The sequence below is a fragment of the Vulpes vulpes genome, chromosome 5 (genome assembly GCF_048418805.1).
Source record: "Vulpes vulpes isolate BD-2025 chromosome 5, VulVul3, whole genome shotgun sequence".
Lineage (NCBI taxonomy): Eukaryota > Metazoa > Chordata > Mammalia > Carnivora > Canidae > Vulpes > Vulpes vulpes.
The window spans coordinates 3,073,500-3,098,027 of record NC_132784.1 but is presented as its reverse complement, the minus strand read 5'-3'; the positions used below and the strand labels follow the sequence as shown (position 1 = coordinate 3,098,027).

Below are 24,528 nucleotides of genomic sequence, written 5' to 3'. Positions count from 1 at the left end.
ATCCCAAGGGAGGGTATGTGCCACCAGGGCAGGGTGTTTGCATACTGTGGCCTCCCAGAGTCCACCCAGTGGGGGCGGTGAATGGTGACTCTCCTTCAGCACCCACAGCCACGGGGGGGATACAGGTGGGGAGGGACCCACAAAGTGCGGCATGTCCAAGACCTGGCACGACTGCCCGTTGGTCACTGGTCAGGACCACAGCCAGACACAGCCCAGAGGCTCCTAGAAGAGCAAACTCTGAGCTGGCTGGGGGCTCGGACTCCAATAAAGCCATCCGGCCGAGGGTCTTGGGAGCATCCTCACCTCATAGAAGAGCCCCTCGGGGAATGGCCGGAAGCACTGGGCACACACAAAGCAGTGCTCATGATACAGCTCTCCGTTGCTGTTGACGATCCGCTCGGCGGGGGCGAAGCGCGCCTGGCAGCGCTGGCACACCGCGTTGGCCAAGGCATTGGACATATTGCTGGGGAGAGAAAGAACGGGAGGGTTGGGATGAGCAAGCCTGGAGGGCTGCACTCAAGGGGCCTGCCTCCCTCCTTAGAAACTTCAAATGCCTTCCAGAGTGAGGAAGTCCTCACCCTGATGAGGGTCTTGGCCCCATAAGGACTCAGCAGCACGCACTCAGAGCCAAGCCACCTGGCACCTGGGCCTGCACAGCGGCCCTACACATCTGCCTAAGCTCCCGCGGCCCACAGTGCCTGCACCGCCGGGGCTGCAGTGTATGTTCCCAGATGACAACCCTATAAGCCAGAGCAGCATTTCCGATTTACAGACGAGCAAGCCAAAGCCCGCAGAGTGTTGGTGTCCTTCCTGAGGGCCAAAGTGGATGGAGGCAAAGCCTGGATTGGAGACCAGCACCTGTCCAGACTGAAGCCCCCATCTTTCCACCGTGCCCTGCAGCCCCTGTGCACTTCCACAGAGCATCAGATGTGGCCGGGCCACAGCCAGGCACCCACCGGTCAGAGCAGCAAGGGCTCAAGACAGGTGCTCTTATGGCGGCCTGGGCTGTACCTCACTCTCCAGGCTCAGACTCCCAGGCGTGGAAAGACAACAGGATGGGTCACAGGCCAGTTAGAGGAGGGACCTGTGTAAGCACTCAGCGGCATGCTGGCCACGGTGAGCCCTCAAGAGGACCGTGCAGTAGCTGTCAACGTCCCTGCTTGGCTCCCAGGCTGCTTAGTCTTCATCATGCTGTCCATGTGTTGCAGTGCCAGTGGCCACCTCAGCCCCCTCTTATGCCTCCTGTCACCTCCAGAACTTCACCCAGGCACAAGTCGGTAGCTCTGCATTCCACTCTTGTTTAATCCCTGAGGCAACCCCCGGCCCTCCAGATGAGAGACCTAAGGCTCAGAGAGGTTAAGTAATGCCCAAGCTCACAGGCAGATGACGGAGTTCAGATTTGAACCCAGGATGGTCAAACTGCAATGGCTCTTTGCTCTGCCCTCAGAAGCGACATAACCAACCACCCTACCACAGGCAAGGTGAGAGTGTGAATCTTCGGGATAGGGCCAGGCTGGGGAGCAAATCTCATCCAGGGTGGGCAATACCGTGCCCAAGACAAGTGGCAGCCTTCCTCCCGGGAGGAGTGGAGTCCAAACCGAACCACAGGGACACATGCCCACTCTGAGCTGGCCCCGTGCTGAGGGGCCCTGAGGCGTGGCCAGGAGGAACCGTCAGACTCCCAGACTCCCTGACCTTCCACCACGCTGATGCCTGTGCCTTTTGCTATAAGGGCGGCAAATAGGTTTTGTCTCAAGTGTCAACTCCGACAGATTGGTGGTGGCAAAGCAGGACAGCCAGGCTCATCAAGGAGAAAGGTGACCAGCTGGAAACATCAGGTGGACATCCAGGGTGGCTGGACACAGCTGAGCGCCCTTGAGAACGGCTCTCCAGCCTGTCTTGCCTCCTAGGGTGTGGATCCCATCCCTCCCTGGCTGCCACAGCATTACGAGAGGAATTCTGAAGTGAGCGAAGCTCTTGCTGGGGTGTTCAAGTGCTGACCACAGGCAAGAAGGACACCTGAACAGGTAGCGCAGGAAGTGCCAGAGGGCTCTGTGTCGTGGCGTAGGTGTGGACGGTGGGTCTGACAGGGGGCTGCTGGCCCCGGAGACAGGCTAGAAGCTGGGCCGGGGCCCCCAGGCGGACTTGCTCTCTGTTCGGCTTGGATGGGAAACCCTATGGCAGGGCCAGGGCCGGAGGGCTCCTCGGAAGCCTCGCCAGCCGCGCTGGGTGTCTGCGTGCCTCCGCCCGCCCCCCGCTGTGTTCTGGAGACCAAAGCCACCTTCTCTGGCCACGTACCGGCCTCCAGGGTAAGGAGGCAAGACAGCGGAGGAAGAGTCAGGCAGAGCCCAAGATGCAAGGGGCGTGGGGGCCTGCGCTAGCACCTGACACACGCCCTGCACCCCCCCACCCCCAGCTGGGCCCCACAGGTGGGCCTCAGGGCCGTGGGGGGCCGGGCGGACTGGGCCGCGTGGGCGTACATCCCGCGGGGAGCCCTGCGATCCAGGCACCCGTCGTCCACAGCACACACCCACAGTGAGGGGAGGAAGTGCCCACCCCGGCCGTGCACAGGACCTTGCTTCTCTTGGAGAAGTGAGACATCAACAGGAAATCCTGTGACTCTGGACCTGGAATTCCCCACTCAGAGGACCCAGACAATTAAGGAAAAACAAGGATTCAAGTCCAGCCCCAGGCTTTTGTATTACGGCTTAAACCCAGAGCCCCGAGCCCTGAGAGTGAGCACCGCAGAGCACCCACCCACCCTCCCCAGGCCCCTGACCTCTGGCCTCTGGCCTCTGACCCACCTCCCACCTGCAGTGGCTGCCGGAGGGCTGTCTTCTCTGCCAAAGCCGCACCTCACAGGTGGCCCACCTCGTGGCCACTGTCACTCGTGTGCCACTAGCCCAGACACCAAACCAGCCCTCAGCCACTGCACCCTCGTGAGTAGACCCTCTGGTAAACTCTCGTCTGCGATTCCGCCTCACTGGGGCTGGGCTCCCGGCCGGGACCCGGACAGATGCCGTCCGCACAGCAGCTGGCCACACCCTCCCTCCCTGCCCATCTCCACCTGGCCTCCTGGCCAGAGCAGTTGGCCTTTAACTGGTGTCTAGTTCCCTGGCTGGGTCCCTGCGCACATCAGGTGGAACATTTTGCCATCTGTCCCCTATGTGCCTTCATGAGCCCTGGCATAGGAAAGTAGGGTGTGGAGATGACCACCTACCTTTCACACCCACTGGCTGCCCCAGCCCAAGTCCTGGGTGGCAGCAGCACCCTCAAGGCACACGTGGGTCTGCATCCCCCCCACCAGCCTGCTAGGGACCACAGACAACACTCCCACCCGCTGGCCTAAGACAGAGGGACAGACAGACACGCAAATGCGTCTAATAACCAAACCATGTCACCATCAGAGAATGCCAGCCGTCTTCTGCAGGAGGCCAGGACACAAAAGGGGGCTGTGGGTTCAGCCCTCCATGTTTGAATCCTGACAGCCCCCGCCATCAGCTGGGGGACTTGGAAACGGGTCCCAGCTTCTCTGGGCCTCATCTGCAAAAAGATGCGCCTCATGGAGCCAAAGTGAAGAGCTCACAGGGTACAGCGTGATAAGCACGGGGCCAGGCAGGCCAAGCATGGGGCAAAGAGAGCCCCGCTTTCCTGGCTACTCTGAGAGCCTTCCAGAGCACCTCCTCTGCAGCCCAGTGCTTAGGAAGGCCCACAGCCTGCAAGAGGGGAAAGGGTAGGAGACAAAGACATTCCACGTCCTCCTTCACACATTCCAGCCAAGAATGGGACACACAACGTCAGCCTAGCTTTTCCCCCAAAGAGACACCACCATCCTGCTGCAGCTGGACAGCACTCACACTGCCAAGGGCACGGCCTGGGGCCAGATGGTGTACAAGGGCACACCATCTGTGCCTCTCCTGTAACCCTCCCCAGCACCCCAAAATACTCTCAATCTGGAAAGCCCGACACAAGCCAGTCTATGGGCTTGTGCAAGATGTCACTAGGTGATGAGATGTCACTGAGCTTTACAAGGACTATTAGCCTGGGATGGGGTGGGGGAGCCCTCTCTGCACCCACTTCTTTTGAGGAGAGGTTGCTGGTTCTGGATAAGGAAACCAAAGTACAGAGAGGGCCAATAGGGACTGGACCATGTCCCTTCAGCTCCTGGTGGCATTATACAGGCACAGCCATCCAAGACTCTCTGTTGTAGTTTCTTTTTAACAACCCTAGATCCTGGGGCACCTGGATGGCTCAGTCAGGTAAGCATCTGCCTTCGGCTCAGGTCATGATCTCAGGGTGCTGGGATCGAGCCCCCTATCAGGCTCCCTGCTCAGCTGGGAGTCTGCTTCTCCCTCTACCCTTCCCTTGCACTCTCTCTCAAATTAAAAAATATATATATATATATTTTAAGAAGAAAGAAAAGAAAAGCAATCCTAGACCCTAGAAAGAAAAGAAAATCAACCCTGCTTCAGCGTCCCTCCCATCCGAGACTAGAAAGATAAGAGTGGGTACCTGGGAACAGACAGGGGCTGGCCACACCTGAGAATGAGTCAGTGTTATTGAGGCCATGTCGACCTGAGTAGCAATCAGGCCAGTGCATGTACTCCACGGCCAGGCAGACCAGGGCTGACCTGGCTCAGGTGCTCCCTGACTCCGTGGTCTGTGGCAAAGTACCCTCTGAGCCTGGGCTTTCTCATCTGTAAAACTAGCTAGCAACAGCCACCTTCCGGCATGGCTGGATTAAGTGAGGTGACACCTGCAAGCACAGCCCACATCCGCTCCATAACAGGCAGCCGGTAGCATCCCGTCCTTCCTTAATCTGACAGGTCTTTACTGAGCACCTACTCGGGGCCCAGGCACTGTTCCAGGTGCAGGGAAAAAAGGGGGGTCCCACTGCAGCACGACCTCTGCAGCTCAGGTGGAAGCTGCCCCCCGCACGGCCTGGGCCTCCTCCCTGCCACCCCCTCACGAGGCCAGCCAGCAGCCAGCAGCCGGAGTCACCTGGCTACGCACAGGAAAAAAGAATTTACACAAAGTCAGCGCCCATGCTCAGCCTTGGGAAGACTGGAAAATCTAAATGCTGCCTTAGGCTGCTATGCACGACGCACTTACACCCTCAGAAACATCTTCACAGTCTGTTTGGGGCCTATGGGAGATTAGCTGGCTTTTCCTGAAGCTTCAGCCATCCCTCTCTGCTCTAGCAGCTTCGTTTGCTTTCAGGCAGGTGTGCTTTAAGACCATCCCACCAGTAACTGAGAGCCGAGGAAGGGCATGAGCCAGCAGCGCACAGAAAAATAAAGACAAGTAGCATATAAACATACGTGCCCGCATGCTCGGGACTTGCCTGAGGCCTGATTTTCATACCACGCCGCGGTGCGCTCCTTGCGTCTCGGCCTTGTTCTTGTGCGGAGTCTATTCTGTGACCTCTCTCCCCAGCCTGGCCTCCGGCCTATCAGTGTCCTGGCCGCCGTTCTCTGCACCACATCTCACCGCACGCACGTCCAAGGGCATCCACAGGCCCACTGAGGAGGGCTCCCCTTCCAGCACTGCCACGCTCGGGTGAGTTTCTTGGCGTCCTAAGCCTCGGGTTCCTCACCTGAGTAATGGGCTTGTCCAGCCCCTGTCCTGATGCACAAGGGGACTGCAATCCAGGTGTGCAATGGGAGCCCATCCTGCAGCCCTCTACCCCATGTCTTGCTCCTTGCTCCGTCCTGAACCCCAGATGTCTCTGTAGCTCAGTCCCAATCACCTCTCCAGAAGGTGCCTTGCCTGAGGGGATACAGCTCAAGGAGGCCGGATTTTCCCTGCATAGCAGTAGTCCCTGGACGTCCTTTCTTCCCTGGATCCTCCAGATCCCCCCTCACCTCTCTCATTGCTGCTCCCTGTCTCTTCTCTGACTCCCCACCCCCTCCTCCCACCCTCAGGGTTTTCCCCCCTTCCGCCCCCACCTCCTCCTCCGGGGTCTCACTCATCACTTTCAGGGCCAGTGACCCCAAGTTCACAGCCCTCATCCCTCTGTCCCCAACCTTCTACTATGAGTTTCCACCCAGACAGCCCCTGGAGCCCAGCACCCAGCCTGACACACACACCAGGGGCTCTACTGCCATCTCTGCCCCCTCGGCCCCTCCCCACCCCAGGTTAGCTCCTCTTCTCAGATGCCTTGAGGCCAACCCGAGCCCCACAGGCTTCCCTTCCCGCCCCTAAGGAGGCCTTCATCCGTTGTCTACACTGGCAATTCTCCACAAGACAAAGCAGCTCGGATTTTAGGGTCGGTCCAAACTGGCTTCAGATCACAGCTCGGTCATTTTTGACTAGTGATGCGCAGCGAGTCCCCTGACCCCTGAGTGTGTCCATCTACAAAGCGGCAGTGAAGCGACAGGTGTGAAAGCAGCGAGGGGCTCCCTCGGGCCAACTGGGCCCTGACACTGCAGCCTCCTGGCCTGGCAGGGTCGTGGGCCCCAGAGGGCGTCGGGCCCGCAGGCTCCACCGCAGGCTCCACCGCGCCCGACCCCACCTGATCCACCTGATCCACCTGATCCCCAGCCCGGGGCTGTCCCTACGCGGCGGGGGGACGGGTCTGGCCGTCCAAGGGCCAGGCTGGGCGTCGGGGGAAGGGCCGCAGCCGCAGCTTTCCGGCCACTGTCCCCGCAACCGCCCGCGGGGCCACCTACCCAGGCACGGGGGGCGGCGGGTGCTGTGGGTGCCGGCGCCGCCGGTAGAGCCCGGACGCTGCGAGCGCGCCCAGCCGGCCTGCCATGCTGCAGGCCTCCTCCTCCGCCTCCTCCTCCTCCTCCTCCTCGGCCTCCTCCTCCTCCTCCTCCTCCCTCCCCAGGCCGGGGTCAGGGCAGTGCAGGGCCGCCTCCCCCCACCGCTCTGCACGCTCTGCACGGGAGCTCACGTTACACACAGCGATCTCCAAAGGGCAGCAGAGTCAACTCCAAATACAAAGGATGTTGTTGCCCCTGTGGGGGCGGCACAGTGAAAGCAGAGGCTGGCAGGGCCGGGTCCTGGCTGGGGAGGAGACTGGCTGGGAGAGTCCCAAACAGCCCTGAAGCAGGTCCCTAGTGGCAGGCCAGGATGCCGGGGGTCCCAGGCTGAGAGGGACCTAAGAAGGGAACCCCAAGCCCCCTGACCTGCAGGAGGGCCATATGGGACTGACCTGGTTTAGGGATCCTAGAAACAGTTAAGAAGCTGGTGAGGAAGCCCCACACGTGCCCACACCCTGCCTCGTTCCCTCCCCAGAGAGCCTGTGCTGCAAATGCCACCTGGAGACCCAGATTAGGGCAGGATCTGGTTCCCCAGACCCGACCGACAAACTGCCAAGCCCCCACACAAGGTCCATGCTGTCAAACCCCCAGCAACAGACTATCCCCCCAACTTGCCAGGGAAGGCAGAAGCAGAGTCCGACAGGAGACTGCCAGGAAGGCGCCACTGCCATGCATTTTTACCTAAAGAGATAGGCAGGGTTATCGTGATCCAAGTGCAAACACCCCAGGCCGGCATCTGAGTTGTGGTCCCTGCTGGCCGAGCAGGCACTCTGGTCTGCAACGAAATGAGAATCCAGAGCACTCACGGAGATCTTTAAAATGGATTCCATTTCCCTGAAAAACCTTTCTAGTAAGGTCAGAAAGCGCGAGCAGTGTCTTCCTCTGCCCTTCTAAAGAAAACAGTAGCGATCTCTCTGAACAACAGGGCGCTGGTCCTCCTACACTGAGGTGGAGGGAGACTTTGGAGAGAATCCATTGGCACTTAGATGCCGGGCCCACATACCAAGAAGCATACCTCACCCAGCAAATCCAAACTCATTAATCACCCTGGGGTCAGCTCCAAAACACAGCCAGACGACTACAAGCATTGGGTGCAGTATAACTTGTAAATGCAGCTCAATTCCAAAAGTACCAAGTACGGATCAATTCAACAAATATTTTTTAAAGGGGCAAAAGGACACAGTGGCTGAGGCTGGAGGAGCCAAAGTGGGAGTACAAAGATCACCACCTCCCACTCCCTGATGTGGATAACTGAATGCTTAAGAAAGCTTATTAGAAAGTTTTGTTATAGCACCTTGAAGTCAGTGCCCTAGGGCCTAGGCTCCTCCTACCAGCCTCACTCAGCCTCTCCCTTGGGGGAATTCTGAACTCTGGAACCCAGAACTCACCTGGAACTACAGTGTCATTTAAGGAGGGAACATTTAATAATTTCACTCACGTGTGGAATTTAAGAAACAAAACAGAGGATCCTAAGGGAAGGGAGGGAAAAATAAAATAAGACGAAATCAGAGAGGGAGACAAACCATAGGGGGTCTTAATCATGGGGAAAAAACTGAGGGTTGCTTGAGGGGAAGGTGGGAGGACAGGGTAGCTGGGTGATGGGCATTAAGAAGGGCACATGATATAATGAGCACTGGGTGTTATATAAAACTAACGAATCGCTGAACTCTACCACTGAAACTAATAATACAATATGTGTTAATTGAGTTTAAATTTAAAAATAAACAAATATTTTAAAAATAAGGAGGGAACATTTATTTAGGGTTTCTGCAGTTGCAGACAGACCAGAAAGGGAGGCTACAGCCACAAGTGTTTTGTGCATCATAATTCGTAAATGAAATTCAAGTCCAAGGTTACCAAGTACTAATCAATTCAACAAATATGTACTGTAAAAGGAGGTACCAGGGGTTAGAAGTTGAAAAGGGAAATTAGAGTCTAATTAGGCCCAAATCCCAAATCTCTCTCTGCACAGCCTTGTCCCCTGTCCCTCTAATTCTGCAACCTGTCTTGCAGAAATGGGTGTAGGAGCCATTTCAGTGTCCCCAGACAGCACTCTGGCTCCAGAGGACAAAGTTGCAAAAACATAATAAGAATGATATCAGCATAAGTGGCAGAGTAAGAACCTTTGGAATTTTGTCCCTTCATAAAAACAATGAAAAACTAGCAAAAATTCTCAGAATCTACTTTTTCAGAACTCTGTAAGTTAACAAGAGTTTTGCAGTAACCCAGGAACATTTGGTCAAGAAAAATCAGTTGAATCTTGGTAAGAACAATGAGCTTTGTGATGCTTTAACTTATCCTAGTCCCTGACAGCCTATACCCTAACTCCATGGCTGTCTTGAAAAATAACATCCCACATTCCCAGTAATTAAGAAGCAGGCAGGGCTGGAACTCATTCAAACCTTTACTCTCTGGAAGACTCTACCTGAAAGTCTTGTTTTTATGTAACCTCATTCACACATACCCAATGTTAAAAACCTCTCTTGGGTTTTTTTTTTTCAAAGGTACTACTATTATAGCTGCCTATAGTATCATAGCTGTCGTTGCCATTGGCAATGGATAACGGTGGGGGCAATGATAAACTAATCAAAAGCTTAAAAGGGAAAACTGAGGAATTAGATGTCCTTAGGGGCTTTGAAAAGGACCAACATATTTCTGGGAATCTAGAAGACCATGCAAAAGCCCAGGACTGCTTGCATGCTCACGGAAGAACTAAGAAGGTCGTAAGCTCTTACTTCTGACTGACCTTCGGGCCTGTTTGCAGCAGGAGTGAAGGCTAACGCAGACTTGTAACTGCCCAGTTGCATGTTGAAGGTGTGCCCCAACATACACTTAGGTCCCTCAGCAAAGACTGAAAGGCATCTTGGTTTCAGGCATCAAGGGAAAACTTTGTCCAGTCATTAGCAGGCCACTAAACTAACCAGGCAGAGACTTCAGTCACAAATGACAGAGATACAGACTTTACAGAATTAGATCAGAAAAGTTACTAAACAAACAACAAATAGCAACAAGAAACTCAGAGGAGTGGAGGAGAATCTGATATCAGAATTGCCACATATTATTTAAAATGTTCAGTTCTTAGCAAAAAATTATGACATGTACAAAGAAATGAAAAAGTATGACCCTTACACACAAAAAGGAGTAATCAACAGAAACTGTCCCTGAGGAAGACCAAATATTAGACTTACTACACAGACTTTAAATCAGTTATTTTAATCATGTTCAAAGAACTAAAGGAAACCATGCCTTAAAAAACTAAAGTATGAGAATGATATCACATCAAATGGAGAATACTGATAAAGAGAAATTATTAAAGGGGACCCAATAGGAATTTTGCAGTTGAAAAGAAATACTAAAAGAGTCCTTCAGGATGAAATTAAAAAACACTAGACAATAACTTGAATCCACATAAAAAGGGACGCCTGTATGGTTCAGTCTCTTGAGCATCTGCCTTTGGTTCAGGTCATGATCCCAGAGTCCCTTTCTCCCTGCTATTCCCCTTGCTTGTGCTGTTTCTCTCTCTGTTGAATAAACAAAATCTTTAAAAAAAAAAAAAAAAAAAAGTGAATCCTCATGAAGAAATAAAAAGCAGCAAAGTATATTTAACCATGACATGGTAAAGGTTACTATATAGATAAAAATAAAATACAATATAAATGTACTTTTTGTTCATAAACCTATTTTTCCCAACTACAACAGCCTAATAAAACAATTCATTACAAAAGAAGGCAATAATAGTGTGGGAATTGAGAAACAAAAAAGACTTAAAATATATATTTAAAAAATTGTAAATGGTAAATGTAAAATAATTACATTAAATGCAAATGGATTAAATTATCCAATTAAAAGTCAGAAATTAGCAAATGGATTTAAAAAAAAAAACATGATCTACCTATATAATTTCTTTTTTTTCTTTTTTTTAGAGATAGAAGGAGAGACAGAGCCAGAGACAGAGCCAGAGACACAGGCAGAGGCAGAGGGAGAAGCAGGCTCCATGCACCGGGAGCCCGACGTGGGATTCGACCCCGGGTCTCCAGGATCGCGCCCTGGGCCAAAGGCAGGCGCCAAACCGCTGCGCCACCCAGGGATCCCCCCTATATAATTTCTATAAGAGATTCACTTTAGAAAAAAACACAAATAGTTTGAAAGTAAAATTATGGAAAAGATACACCATGCCAACAGCAATTGAAAAGGAACTGGAGGGCAGCCCCAGTGGCGAAGCGGTTTAGCGCCGCCTGCAGCCCAGGGCGTGATCCTGGAGTCCTGGGATCGAGTCCCACATCAGGCTCCCTGTATGGAGCCTGCTTCTCCCTCTGCCTATGTCTCTGCCTCTCTCTCCCTTTCTCTCTCTCTCTCTCTCTCTCTATGAATAAATAAATAAAATCTTTAAAAGAAAGAAAAGGAACTGGAGTGGCTATCCATACTAACATCAGACAAAATAGACTTTAAGACAAAAATTGGGGGATCCCTGGGTGACTCGGCGGTTTAATTCCTGCCTTTGGCCGGGGGCACGATCCTGGAGTCCTGGGATCGAGTCCCACATCAGGCTCCCTGCATGGAGCCTGCTTCTCCCTCCTCCTGTGTCTCTGCCTCTCTCTCTCTCTCTCTCTCTCTCTCTCTATCTAAATAAATAAATAAATCTTTAAAAAAAAAGACAAAAATTGTTACAAGAGCAAAAAAGGACCTTCTATAAAAGAGTCAATCCATCAAAAATAAATAACAAATATAAACATATATGTACCTAACAGCAGACTCAAAAAACTTGGAGCAAAAATTATTAGAATGAAATAAAAATAGATAATGTAGCAATAATAGTTGGAGACTCCAATACTCCAATTTCTCTTTTTTTAAAAGATTTTTATTCATTTATTTGAGATAAAGGGAGCACAAGCCAGAGGGAGGGAAGCAGAGGGGCAAAGGGAGAGGAATAAGCAGACTCTCTGCAGAGCAGGGAGCCCAACACAGGGCTTGATCCCAAGACCCTGAGATCACAGAAATCTGAGATCACAACTTGAGCCAAAGGCAGATGCTTAACTGACTGAGCAACTCAGACACCCCAAAACTCTACTTTCCTAATGGATACACTATTATACAAAAGTTAAGCAAGGATATAAAAGACATAAACAACACTATAAACCAACTACACCTAAAAGACATCTATAGGACACTCCATCCAACAATAGCGGAATATATGTTTTCAAGTATACATGGAATATTCTCCAGGGTAGACATATGCCGGGCCATAAAAAGAGCCTCAGGGAGCACCTAGGTGGCTCAGTGTTTGAACATCTGTCTTTGGCTCCGGTCATGATCCCAGGGTCCTGGGATCGAGTCCCACAGTAGGTTCCCCACAGGAGCCTGCTTCTCCCTCTGCCTATGTCTCTGCCTCTCTCATGAATAAATAAAATCTTTTTTAAAAAATAATTGTATAATAGTTTAAATAGTTGTATCCTTTAAAATAGTTTTATAGTTGTATATTAAACAAGAAAATCTCAAATCAATAATTTAACCTTCCACTTTAAAAAAAAAAACAAAAACAGAAGAGTAAACTAAACTCAAAGCAAGCATAGGGGAGGAAATAATAAAGATTAAAACAGAAATAAATGAAACAGAGATTAGGAAGAAAATAGAGAATAGCAACAAAATCAAAAGAGATTCTTTGACAAGATCAACAAAACTAACAAACCTTTAAGCCAGACTGACCAAGAAAAAAAGAGAACACACAAATGACTGAAATCAGGAATGAAAGATGGGGCTGAAGTTAAAGAAACCTAAAGGACTGTAAGGGAATGCTGTAAACAATTATATACAAACTAAATTACAGCAAATAAAATAACCTAGCTGAAATGGGCAAATACCTAGGAAGATACAAACTACCAAAACTGAATCAGCAAGAAATGTAAGATCCAAATAGGCCAATAACAAGTGAAGAGACTGGGTTCATAATCAAAATCTTCCAGGACACCTGGCTAGCTCCATCAATGGAGCATGCAACTCTTGATCTTGGGGTTGTGAAATTGAGCCCCACGTTGGATGTAGAGATTACTTTAAAAAAAATCTTTAAGATTTTATTTATTTATTCATGAGAAACATAGAAAGAGAGGTAGAGACACAGGCAGAGGAAGAAGCAAGCTCCATGCAGGGAGTCTGACGTGGGACTCCATCTCAGGTCTCCAGGATCATGCCCTGGGCTGAAGGTGGCGCTAAACCGCTGAGCCACCCAAGCTGCCCTTTAAAAAAAAAAAAAAAAAAATCTTAAAAAAAAAATCTTTCTACAAAGATGAGCCAAATGGTTTTATTGATGAATTTTACTAAATGTTTAAGTAGCATTAACACCAACCCTTCACAAAATCTCAAAAAATCTACCAGGAAGGAACACTTTCCAACTCACTCAATGAAGTCAGCATTACCTCAGATCAGAAAAATATATCATAAGAAAACTGCAGAGGAATATCACTTATAAAACTAGATGTAAACATCCTCAACAAAACTGAATCTAGCAGCCTATAAAAAGTACTACACATCATGACCAAATGAGATTTGACCTAGGATATAAAGTTGGTTCAACATCCAAAATCAATGCAATTCATCACAAGAATGCTGAGAATGTGCTTGACAAAATCCAACACACTTTCATGATAAAAAAGAAAAACAGGGTAGTCTGGGTGGCTCAGTGGTTTGGCACCACCTTCAGCCCAGGGCCTGATCCTGGAGACCCCGGATGGAGTCCCACATTGGGCTCCCTGTGTGGAGCCTGCTTCTCCCTCTGCCTGTGTCTCTGCCTCTCTCTCTCTCTCTCTCTCTCTCTCCCCCCCATGTCTCTCATGAATAAATAAATAAAATCTTAAAAAAAAAAAAAACTCTCAACAAACTAGGAATAGAAGGGTACTTCCTCAGCCATATAAAAACCCAGAGCTAACATCACAATGGTAAAAGCCTGAGAGCTTTCCCTCTAAGGTCAAGAACAAGACAAGGACGTCCGGTCTTGCCATTTCTTTTCAACATTGCAGTGGAGGTTCTAGCAAGGATAATTAGCAATAAGAGGAAATAAAATGTATCCAGATTGGAAAAGATGTAAAACTGCCTATATTTGCATACTACATACTCTCATATACAGAAAACCTTAAACCCCAAGAAAAAACATTATAACTAGTAAATGAGTTCAGCAAGTTTGCAGGATAAAAAGAAAAAATCAATATACAAAACTCATTAGCAACAAACAATATGAATATAAAATTAATAAAACAATTCCATTTACATCATAAAGAATACAATGCCTAGGAATAAATTTAGCCAATGAAGCATAAGACTCATACACTGAAAACTATATCATATTGTTGAAAGAAACTAAAGAAGACCTAAATAAATGGAAAGACATCCCATGTTCATGGATTGGAAAACTTGATATTGTTAAGATGACAATACCTCCTCCCACCCCAAAACTAACCTACAGATACAACACAAGCCCTATCAAAATTCCAACTGCCTTTTTTTTATAGAAATGGGCAAACTGGTCCTAAAATTCACATGTAAATGCATGAGACCCAGAATAACCAAAACAATTTGGAAAAGAACAGTCAGAGGACTCACATTTCCCAATTTCAAAACTTATTACAGAGTTACAGTGGTAATGATCAAACAGTCTGGTACTGGTACATATATCAATGGAATAGGATTGAGAGTCCAGAAATAATTCCATACATCCATGATCAACTGATTTTCAACACGACTGACAAGCCAATTCAATCAGGATAAATAATTTTGTCAACAAATGATGCTAGGACCACAATAGCCACATGCAAAAGAATGGTTTTAAACCCCTACCTTGGGCCATGTATAAAAACTGACTCACAATGGATTGAAAAACAAAATATAAGAGTTAAAGTATAAACTCTTAGAAGAAAACATAGGTACAAATCTCCATGACCTTGGATTAGGTAACACCTAGATATGACACCAAAAACTCAAGCAATCAAAGAATAAATAGATAAATTGGATTTCATCAAAATTGGAAACTTTTGTGCATCAGAGGACACCATCAAGGAAGTTAGAAGATAATCCATGGAGTAGGATAAAATATTTGCAAATCATTTATCTGATAAGTGTTTCATATCCAGAATAAAACTCTTAAAAATCCAACAATAAAAAGACAACCCAATTTAAAAATGGGCACTGAATCTGAATAAACATTTCTAGAAAGAAGATACACCAGTATCAATAAGCATGTGAAAAGATATTCAACATGACAATTTGTTAATGAAATGAAATGAAAATCAAAACCACAGTGTGATATCACTTTGCACCCACTGAAACAAACAATAAGTGTTAGTGAGAATATGAAGAAAATTAGAACTCTCATACGTTTCCTGGTGGAAATGTAAAGTATGCAGTTACTCAGAAAACAGCTTGGCAATTCCCCAAAAAATTTAATATAGAATCACCATGTCATCCAGCAATTCTACTCCAAAGTATATGATCAAGAGAGTAAAAAATATATAGAAATGTTCACAGCAGCATTATTATTAAAAGCCAAAAACGTGGAAGCAATTCAAATGTTCACCACAAATGAACACATAGACAAAATGTGGTATATCCATGCAATGGAATGTTATTTGCACCCCGTCCCCAAAAGAGGAATTAAGTACTGATTCATATTACAATGTAAGTGAACCTTGAAAATAGTACACTAAATGAAAGAAGCCAGGCCAAAAAAAGCCACATAATGTATAATTTCATTTATAGGAAATATCCAGGACAGGCAAATCCAGAGAGACAAACAACAGATTATTGGCTGCCAAAACCTGGGGATTGACTACAAATGCGTATGGGGTTTCTTTTGGAGGGTGACAAAAATGTCCCAGAATTAGTGAGGATGGTTGTACAAATGGTGAATGTACTAAAATCCACTAAATTGTGCACAATAAAATAGTGAATTTTATGGTATGTGAATTATATCACAAATGTTTAAAATGCACAGGTGTAGCGAAGAATACAACTACACAGCTTACTAGAGGCAGGGACAGAGGCCAGGGCCACCAGCAAGGTTAAGGCCAGGTGGCCACCACCGTCCTCAGGGCAGCCAGCAACACTACCGCAAACAGCCTCTCCACCGGAGCCAGCTCCCCCTACCAACACCTCCTGCCTGGATGCACTGAGAGCCTAGGTCCCTTGGAATGCCTCAGACGAATGACATTTTCCAACCTTCTTACTTACATGAAATCTGATTTTGAGCGATTTTATTTTCTTCTTTTAAAACTCAAGCATCTGGGGGGACAGGGTAACTGGGTGACAGGCATTAAGGAGGGCGCATGATGAGCTGAGCACTGGGTGTCATGCTATATGTTGGCAAATTGAATTTAAATAAAATTAAAAGAAAGAAAAATAAAACTCAAGCATCAGCGTTTGGTTTTACAGACCATACATTCAGTCATGTCATCTCAGTGACACACTGTCCTCTCACGGAGTATCTCATTAACATATTTGTCTTCTTACATCATCTTGAGTAAATATTCATCATTGGAAATTTAAGATTTGAATAAACAGAACAAGGAGAGTGAAGGTGCCTCCCTCTGTCCACCCTGCCTGGAAATGAAGACCTAAGGAACATTTAGGTATGATCTGCACGTGATAGATAGAGCAGAGCGACGCGAAGCCACGCAGCCCGAGAGGCGGGACAGCCACCGTGCATGGAAAGCCTGGCCCCTCTCCATAAGGAGGGCGCAGGCCAACTCCTGCCAGGTCCCAAGTGCTAACTGCTAAATTGTCAGGAATTTTGTGAACCAGTTCGACTCATGTTGGTGATGTGAGGTGAGGTGAGGTAGGGGTACTTTCAGCCAGGGACTGGACACACAGTAGATAAGGCCCTCCGTCCCCCCACCGCACTCCACTCGCAGCATCAGAGTCAACACTGGAAGCAGAGGGAAAGGGAGGAGTTGGGGGGTCATGGGTGGTGCCTGGCTTGGCCTGGGCTCGGGGTCCAGCCATGTGGCACTTGTCCTCTGCCCCACACAGCTCTATGTGCTAGCGCCGGATCCTGTCTGCCACTCTAGCTTACGGTGGCTCTTCTGCCAGGGGGGCCACGGGGCTTCCTCTCGAGAAAGGTGGGGAGTGGTTGAGAGCACCGAGGGTGGCAGTGCTGATGGATGTGAGGGCAGGGATCAAGCAGCCCCACTCTGCACTGCACCCAGTGAGCACCCAGCTCAGGATCTGGAACGCGGTGACCTCAACAGACGGTGGTCACATGGTGGGTGGGAGTCCCCCTTAGAGCAGGCCAAGCCACTGAGCTCCCAGGCGGCCCGTGCCACGTCCCAGGCTCATGGGAAGACTGCCGCTGACAGGCCGCATCCCCAAGCAGGGGTGTAACCTTGCCCGGGTCTTAACATCCTCCCTGGAGATCAGTGGTGATGTCAAAGGCCCCTTCAGCTGGGACAAAGACTTTGGTGTTTTCAAGATTCAGAGCCTTGGGGCCACTTGCCAGGACTGAGTTTCCAGCCCACAGCATGGCCTCTCCCTAACCACACCCCGGCTCCAGGCCTCACTTACCCTTCTGTCCCTGCTCAGCCCCCTACCGAGCTTCAGAGGCTTCCTCTGGGACTTGCCACGGCTCTTCGAATCCTTCATGACCCAAACTAGACCGATGCCCGTGCCTGCCACCACAACTGGGCATCCTCCTGGAAGTCATCCTCTCTGTCAGATTCCGCCTTCCAGGCCCCCCGAGTCCGGCTCCTCTTCTCTGTCCCCAAGGCTGCTGAGGAAGAGCCTCCCTTGTGGACCTCCTATGCAATCTCTTCTTCAGCAGCCCTTTCTCTGCACAGCACCCAGAGGTGTGTTCCCAAAGTGCACTCTGGGCTACCTCACTGGCTCTCCACCGCCCTCCCTCTGGCCTTGCTCGCTCTGGTCCTGTAGACAGGCTGGCACTTTACACAGTTGGCAGGGGGAGCCCGAGCGGTGTGTGAGCTGTACAATCAGAGGGTCGTTTCCAAAGGTCAGCCTGGTTCTAGGCAGCACGGGTGGATGGGTGGAGAACCAGGATCCGGGTGTGAGAACTATCCTGGCGTCTCATGGGGCCCGTGGACATGCAGAGGTCAAGGTGGCCGCGATAGAGTAAAAATGAAACTCTCCAGCTTCCGGGACAGGAAAAACCTCACCCACCCCCCCCCCCACCAATGGATGGGGCGGGTGTCCATTCCTCAGCTGGCCTGGCCCCATGCCTGTGGTGGACGGAGAGGGAACCAGTCCTGGCCTGGGTACTGCATGTGGCAGGCCGACTTCAAGGGAGGGGTAAATCTATGCTCCCAGAGTGCTCACAGCTGCGAAAAACAAATGAGCAGGAAAATACACCAAGAGAAAAGAAACAGGCCACCAAAATATTCCCAGGGGCATCTCTGAGGAGGGGAACTGTGGGTGTGTCCTTTCTTTTTCTGTTCCCGTTATCATTTCTGTTTCTGGGTTTTTTCTAACTCTCTGAGTTGAGCAATGTGACTTTACAAGGAAAAACTCGACCCAGTGTTTTCCAAGGTTCACTCTGGTCTGTGTGTCATTTGATGACCAGAATTTCTCTGGACCCCTGCAGCTCAAGGCAGGGCAGGTTGACCCTGCTCCCACCACCCGCCTGCCTCCCAGCTTCTCTTGCTGGGCTGTCTGTCGGCTGACCTGATGGCCTTCATCTGCCCAAAGGCCCAAGGGACCCAGGAGTGACAGGAGCCCTGCCATGGAAACAAAGGTATCTCGGTCTCTGCTCTCCTCACCCCGTACAGGCCACCAGGGCGGAAGCTGCTGCCAAAGCTGGCAGCATGTGGCTTTGCCTTATTAGGGTGTCTGTGGTGCCTGAGTCTCTGCGTCACATGCGTTCCACCCAACCTCAACACTGGTTTGTGCAGCTCCTAGTTCACTCTTTCCCTTCTTTTCCTCAAAAGCTCCCAGGTGGGCAACAGGCAGCTGGCTGAGCAGGGGAGCCGAGCAAGGGCCTGCCAAGCGCCCGAGGAAGGCTGAGCCCTAGAAGGCTGGTTGTGTCCACAGACTCAGGCCACGATGAGAGCAGGAAGAGAAGAGCATTTGAAGCACAGGAGTCGCTGGGTCGCGGGACACGTGGCATTTTGGGTGTCCTAGCGGCCCTCATACTCCAGGCCAGTGTGCCCCCGCCTTCCTGGTGACCAGTGTGCACATCACCCAGGTTCGGGGCCACCACCCTGCCCTCTGCAGTTGCTCCCCATTCCTGGGCGCTGCCTATCCAAGTCAAAGAGCATCCTGCTGCCAGGACTTGGCTGGACAGGGGCTGCTGGGCCTCAGAGACCATCCCCTCCCACCTAGCCTTGAGTCATGCACTTGGACCCACCCATGTTCCAGAAAGGACTGCTGAGGCCAACAGTTGCCAGACTCTAGTGCACATGTGACAGGCCCCCTAAGTCACTCAGCCTCCGTGGCCTCAGTTACCTTATCTGTGAAACGGCCACAGGGCCTGAGAGCCCCAGCTGGGCCAGGCCGGGGGGAACGCCCGCCCCCCCCCCCAGCAGCCTGTGCTCCCGCAGAGGTCTAGCCAGGCCCGCACATGGGCCCTTTACCATTTCTAACATTTTTCGCCATTCCTGGCTTCCGGGGGCTCCAAGGTGAGCTCTGCAGGGTGCGGGAGCCGACAGAAGTCTCCGGCGCGGGTTTAAAGCCTCGTTTAGTTTGTTGTGACCCTGGGCGAGTCCCAGGCACCCCTGAGCCCCGGTTCTCCATTGGTGGGGACCAGCTGTGTCCGCCCTGGAGGGTGGCAGGTGGGGCGGCGGGAGCTTCACCCGCGGGGGCGGGGCCCTGGTCCGGCAGGTGCAGGGAGTCGGGCCGCGACAGGTGGAGCCGCAGCGTCTCCGGAACGGCGGGCGGGGGTCGGGGGTCGGGGGTCGGGGGTCGGGGGGCGGTGGGGGCGGTGGGGGCGGCCCGCAGCCCCGCGGGGACAGGCGCCTCCCGCCCTCCCGCCCTCCCGCCCTCGGCCTCGGCGCGGATGGGGGCTGTTACCTTCCCGTCATGGTGGCCGCGCGCTGAGCCCGGGGTCGCCGCGGCCCCTCTGCCGCCTCCGCAGCCAGACAGCACCAGCCAGCAGGTCCGCGCACCGAGCAGGCAGACGCCCAAAAAAGGCCAAGAGCGCTCCGCCCGGCGCCCAGCCCGGCCCGCGGGGGGGGGGGGGGGGGGGAGGGGGTGGGGTCCGCCGGCCCGCGGGGGGGGAGGCGGGGGCGAGCTGGGGCGAGCTGGGGGTCAGCTGGGGCGAGCTGGGGGCGAGCTGGGGGTCAGCTGGGGGCGACCTGGGGTGAGCTGGGGGCGAGCTGGGGGCGAGCTGGGGGCGAACTGGGGGCGAGCTGGGGCGAGCTGGGGGCGAGCTGGGGGTCAGCTGGGGGCGAGCTGGCGGCGACCTGGGGCGAGCTGGGGGTCAGCTGGGGCGAGCTGGGGGCGAGCTGGGGGTCAGCTGGGGCGAGCTGGGGCGAGCTGGGGGTCAGCTGGGGCGAGCTGGGGCGAGCTGGGGGTCAGCTGGGGGCGACCTGGGGTGAGCTGGGGGCGAACTGGGGGCGAGCTGGGGTCAGCTGGGGGCGAGCTGGGGTGAGCTGGGGGCGAGCTGGGGGTCAGCTGGGGCGAGCTGGGGGCGAGCTGGGGGTCAGCTGGGGCGAGCTGGGGGCGAGCTGGGGCGGAGGGCCGCCCCGCCACTCGCGCTGCGCTAGCCCGGGGCCACCGAGCCTGGCCTGCGGCGGGTGCGGATCGTGCCCCCCCGCCCGGGCTCCGCGGCCACCTCCCCGGATTCCAGGCATAGTTTTCCTTTTAAAGGGAGCGAAGTTATAATAACCGTGAACCGAGCCCCCAGCCCCGCCGCCGCCCTGCCGGCTCGCCCGGCGCTCCCCCTGCGCTGTCCCGGGGCCGGGTGGGGGCAGAGGTGCAGGATGCTGAGACCACCTCGGTTCCCTCGGTTTCCAGTGCGGCCCGGCCGGGGAGGTGGTCACCTTCATGCTTTCCTTCCTCGAACAGGCGGCCCTGGGCGCGGACTCGCCCCGCGGGGCACTGGGGACCCCTGGGTCACGGGGCCGCCCCCCGAAAGCCGAGCACGGAGGGCGCCCCTTCAGGCGGGGGCCCTGACTGCAAACGAGCCGCCAGATCAGCGCCCTCCCCACAAGTAGCCCCTCGAAGCATGCGAGGAGCCACTAACCCAGCAAGATACTTTACAATGAAAATAGCAACCGCCCAAGTTGGGGAGGAGAACCAAGCACTCCTTTCTACAATGAAGCACCGGTGACAAGTTAGAGAACTGTTTAAAGTGACCCTGTGGGACGCCTGGGTGGCTCAGCGGTTGAGCGTCTGCCTTGGGCTGGGGGCATGATCCCAGGGCCCAGGATGGGGTCCCTCATCAGGCTCCCAGCAGGGAGCCTGCTTCTCCCTCTGCCTGTGTCTCTGCCTCTCAATCTGTGTCTCTCATGAATAAATAAATTAAATCTTTTAAAAAAATAAGTAAGGTAAAAAAAAAAAAAAAAAAGTAAGGTGACCCTGTGGGGGCACCTGGGTGGCTCAGTCCATTGTCTGCCTTCAGCTCAGGTCATGATCCCAGGGGCCTAGGATGGAGCCCCCCATGTAGCTGCCTGCTCAGCATAGACTCTGCTTCTCCCTCTCCCTCCCCCCCTGCTCATTTTCAGTCTCTCAAATAAATAAATAAAATCTTTAAAGTGACCCTGTGATACGAAATCATTAGGGAATCTACTCTGGGAAAACTATCACACAAATAAAACAAAAAACCCTCAGTCTCTCTACCTATAGGCAGGTATTTCTAGCTGGTCCGTGTAGCATAGCTTATGTTTGGAAGCAGCCCAAATATCACACTATGAAGCCAGGATTGAGCCACAAGATCCTTCAACCCGACCAGACACCGTAGTACTTCTGGCCTGGCAGCAGATAAAGACTATCTACAAATGACCGTGCAAAGTAGCAACTACAAACAGCGAATTCAGAACGAGGAGTCGAGAGTGACATCGCAGAAACGAGCTTAGAAAAGGCATCTGTCCTAGTAACTGCTATCTTGAAACCTGTGCAGTTTGCACTTGCTAGTTCTTTTGCGGCTGTGTCTTAGCTGATAGTGTTTAACTGTAATTTGATGGTTGATTAAGCTTAAAGTACGGATGATTTCTTGGTTCATCTGCCTCTTTAAGGAGAAATGCTTTTCACAATTGCTGATGCAGAGGAACAGGTGCGCGAGGGGCTATGCACCGGAAATGGACTGCCAGGCTGGCCGGTTCATTGAATATCGGGGTTCTATAGGAAACTAAAAAGGATGAAAAGTAGAAGGAAGAACATCAAAGGGACCTATTCCCTGCCTCAAGGGGACCCCATGCCCACCTGAAAGCCCGACGGCCCCCCTTAGTATGGTTGCTGAATACAGGAGGATGTCCCTGTGGCCAAAGCAGAGCCCTCTGCTGCTCACCCAGCCACCCAGCATGCCTCATCCTTGGGCTAAGGGCAAGCTCAGCAAGAGTTCGGTGGCGTCTGTGGGCATCGCTCAGCTCTGCTGGAGATGGAAGGATTGAAGGAGCCATGAGTCAGGCTCATATGGTGCAGCCAGAGGTCAGGTTTGAAGGAGAGAGCTGCAGTTGTGCAGCTGTGGTCACTCACACATTCACTCACTCACACCCATTCACTCAAGAGCAATCATGAATACGGGTACTGGGACAGAGCACTGAACCAGGGGACAAAACATAGACGTGAGTTTACACAGGGACAGTGCTGCAAAAAAAGTACAACATGGGGGGCTCCTTTCAACTGAAAGGGCAAGGAAGGCTTCTGAGGACTGGCACTGAAGCTAAAACCTGGATGAGGAAGAGAGCCAGCAAGGTGGAACAGCAAGGCAGCAGCCCTGACCTGGGAAGGCCTTGGGGAGCTCCAGGGTCAGGAAGAAAGAAGGTGATGTGTCTGCAAAACAGGGAGCCGGGGGCATGGGAAATAAGGCAGAAATGCCAGGGGGCAAAAGGACCGGGGGCCAGAGCATGAGCACCAGCCACACTAGCATTCGGATTCCACCCTTAGTGAGGTGGGAGATTCGGAGCACCTGGGGGGCTCAGTCGGTTAAGAGTCTGCCTTCAGCTCAGGTTGTGATCTCAGGGTCCTGGGATCAAGCCATGCATCAGGCTCCTTGCTCATTGAGAAGCCTGCTTCTCCCTCTCCCTCTCCCTTTGGTGCTCTCTCTCTCTCTCTCTCTCTCAAATAAATAAACAAACAAAAATTAAAAAACAAAAAACAAGTGGTAGATTCCACAACACCTGTTAGGGCAGGAGGCTGTGAGCACCCCATTCACAGGGCATGTCCCTAGTTGCCCCACACCACCCTCCTTCTCCCCCTTTCCCATTGACAGCCACAGCTGAGCCAACTCAATGCCCAGGGGTGCTGAGGCAGGAGTAAGGGTTCATGGGGACCAAGGGAGGAGGTAGGCTTGCCTTGACCAGAGTGGCTTAATAAGGAGCATGAAGACAGAAACTGGGGGCATCAGAATGCCTCAAGGCCTTCTCCAATGTCTAGGGCGAACCCCCACTCCCATATGACAATGGAGACCAAGAAGGCCTTGTAGCCCCAAGGAAGTCTCAGGGTCTCTTGCCATGGTCCAGGCCCCAGCAGGAGCCAGATTGCTTCCCAGCACGCAGGACCAGTGTCATGCCTGTTTAGTGATGGCCCATATGACATGAGGGCACCCAAACAGTTCTGCCCAAAGGGTCTCTCCCCCCAGATCTGGTTTAGGCATTTCCCTCTCAGAGCACTGGGGATGGCCCAACTGGGTCATTGTTAAACAGCAGCACATAACTGGAATTAACCAGTTCCTTCAAGTCCAAACTTAATTCCAGAAGTGGTCTGTGAGACTTCCCAGGGAAGGGCAGGGAAACACCTGGACCGCCCAGAGGAAAAGCTGGAATTCTCTAGCTGGAGCCTGGCTGAAAATGAATAGTGCATAGCACACCCACCTCTGTGTACCACCAGGTAGCACAACTACTTGCAGCTTTTTATTTTTTTAAGATTTTATTTATTTATTCATGAGAAACACACAGAGAGAGGCAGAGACAGGCAGAGGGAGAAGCAGGTTCCTGGAGGGGAGCCCTATGCGGAACTTGATCCCAGGACCCCGGGATCACGACCTGAACCGAAGGCAGATGCTCAACCATTGAGCCACTCAGGCGCCCCACATCTGCCACTTTAAAAACTCAATATTTCTATTTTAAAATATGAGCATGTCCTCAGAACAGTGATTTACTCACACACATCATGTGACCACCCAAAATGACCTTACTTCTTTTCTTCCTGCACCAAGGAGGGCTCGGTGAAAGAAGTCTGATTACAATTATGGAGGAATCATAATCCAATAATTCTTTTAATGTTTGCAGAACAAACGACAGAGACTCAGAGGTTTTCTTAGTCTATGGAGAACACAGAGCCCTTCTTGAGAGTCTGGTTTACCTATAATTAGAACAGGCCCAGGGAGCTCACAACTGCTTTGCAAAGACTGGCTGGCCTTGGACTTTCAAAAGGAAAATACCAGGGTCTCTTGGGCGGCTCAATAGGTTAAGTGTCTGCCTTCGGCTTGGGTCATGATCCCAGAGTTCTAGGACTGAGTTGCACATGGGGCTCTCTGCTTGGCGGGGAGAATGCTTCTCCCTCTTCAAATGCCTACCTCTCCCCCTGCTTGTGCTCCCTCACCCTCCTCTCTCTCTGTCAAATAAATAAATACAATCTTTAAAAAAAAAGTGGGGGGGTAGGTGGGAGAAAATAC

At 51.7% G+C, this 24,528-nt stretch overlaps 1 protein-coding gene across 8 annotated transcripts in view; it reads right to left on the bottom strand.

The window, feature by feature from the left end:
- LIMS2 (LIM zinc finger domain containing 2) overlaps positions 1-24,528 on the bottom strand; it is a 68,282-nt gene that overhangs the window by 19,719 nt on the left and 24,035 nt on the right. For 3 of the 8 annotated variants that reach the window (XM_026015691.2, XM_026015689.2, XM_072757467.1), the window contains one exon: positions 304-463. In XM_026015691.2, coding sequence (XP_025871476.2) covers positions 304-459 — 156 coding nt within the window. In that variant the 5' untranslated portion in view covers positions 460-463. Of the gene's footprint in view, positions 1-303; positions 464-6,671; positions 6,826-7,448; positions 7,715-7,782; positions 7,879-19,763; positions 20,462-24,528 lie in introns of those variants that run through there. The other 5 variants (XM_072757468.1, XM_026015687.2, XM_026015688.2 and 2 more) reach the window with 5 other exon arrangements.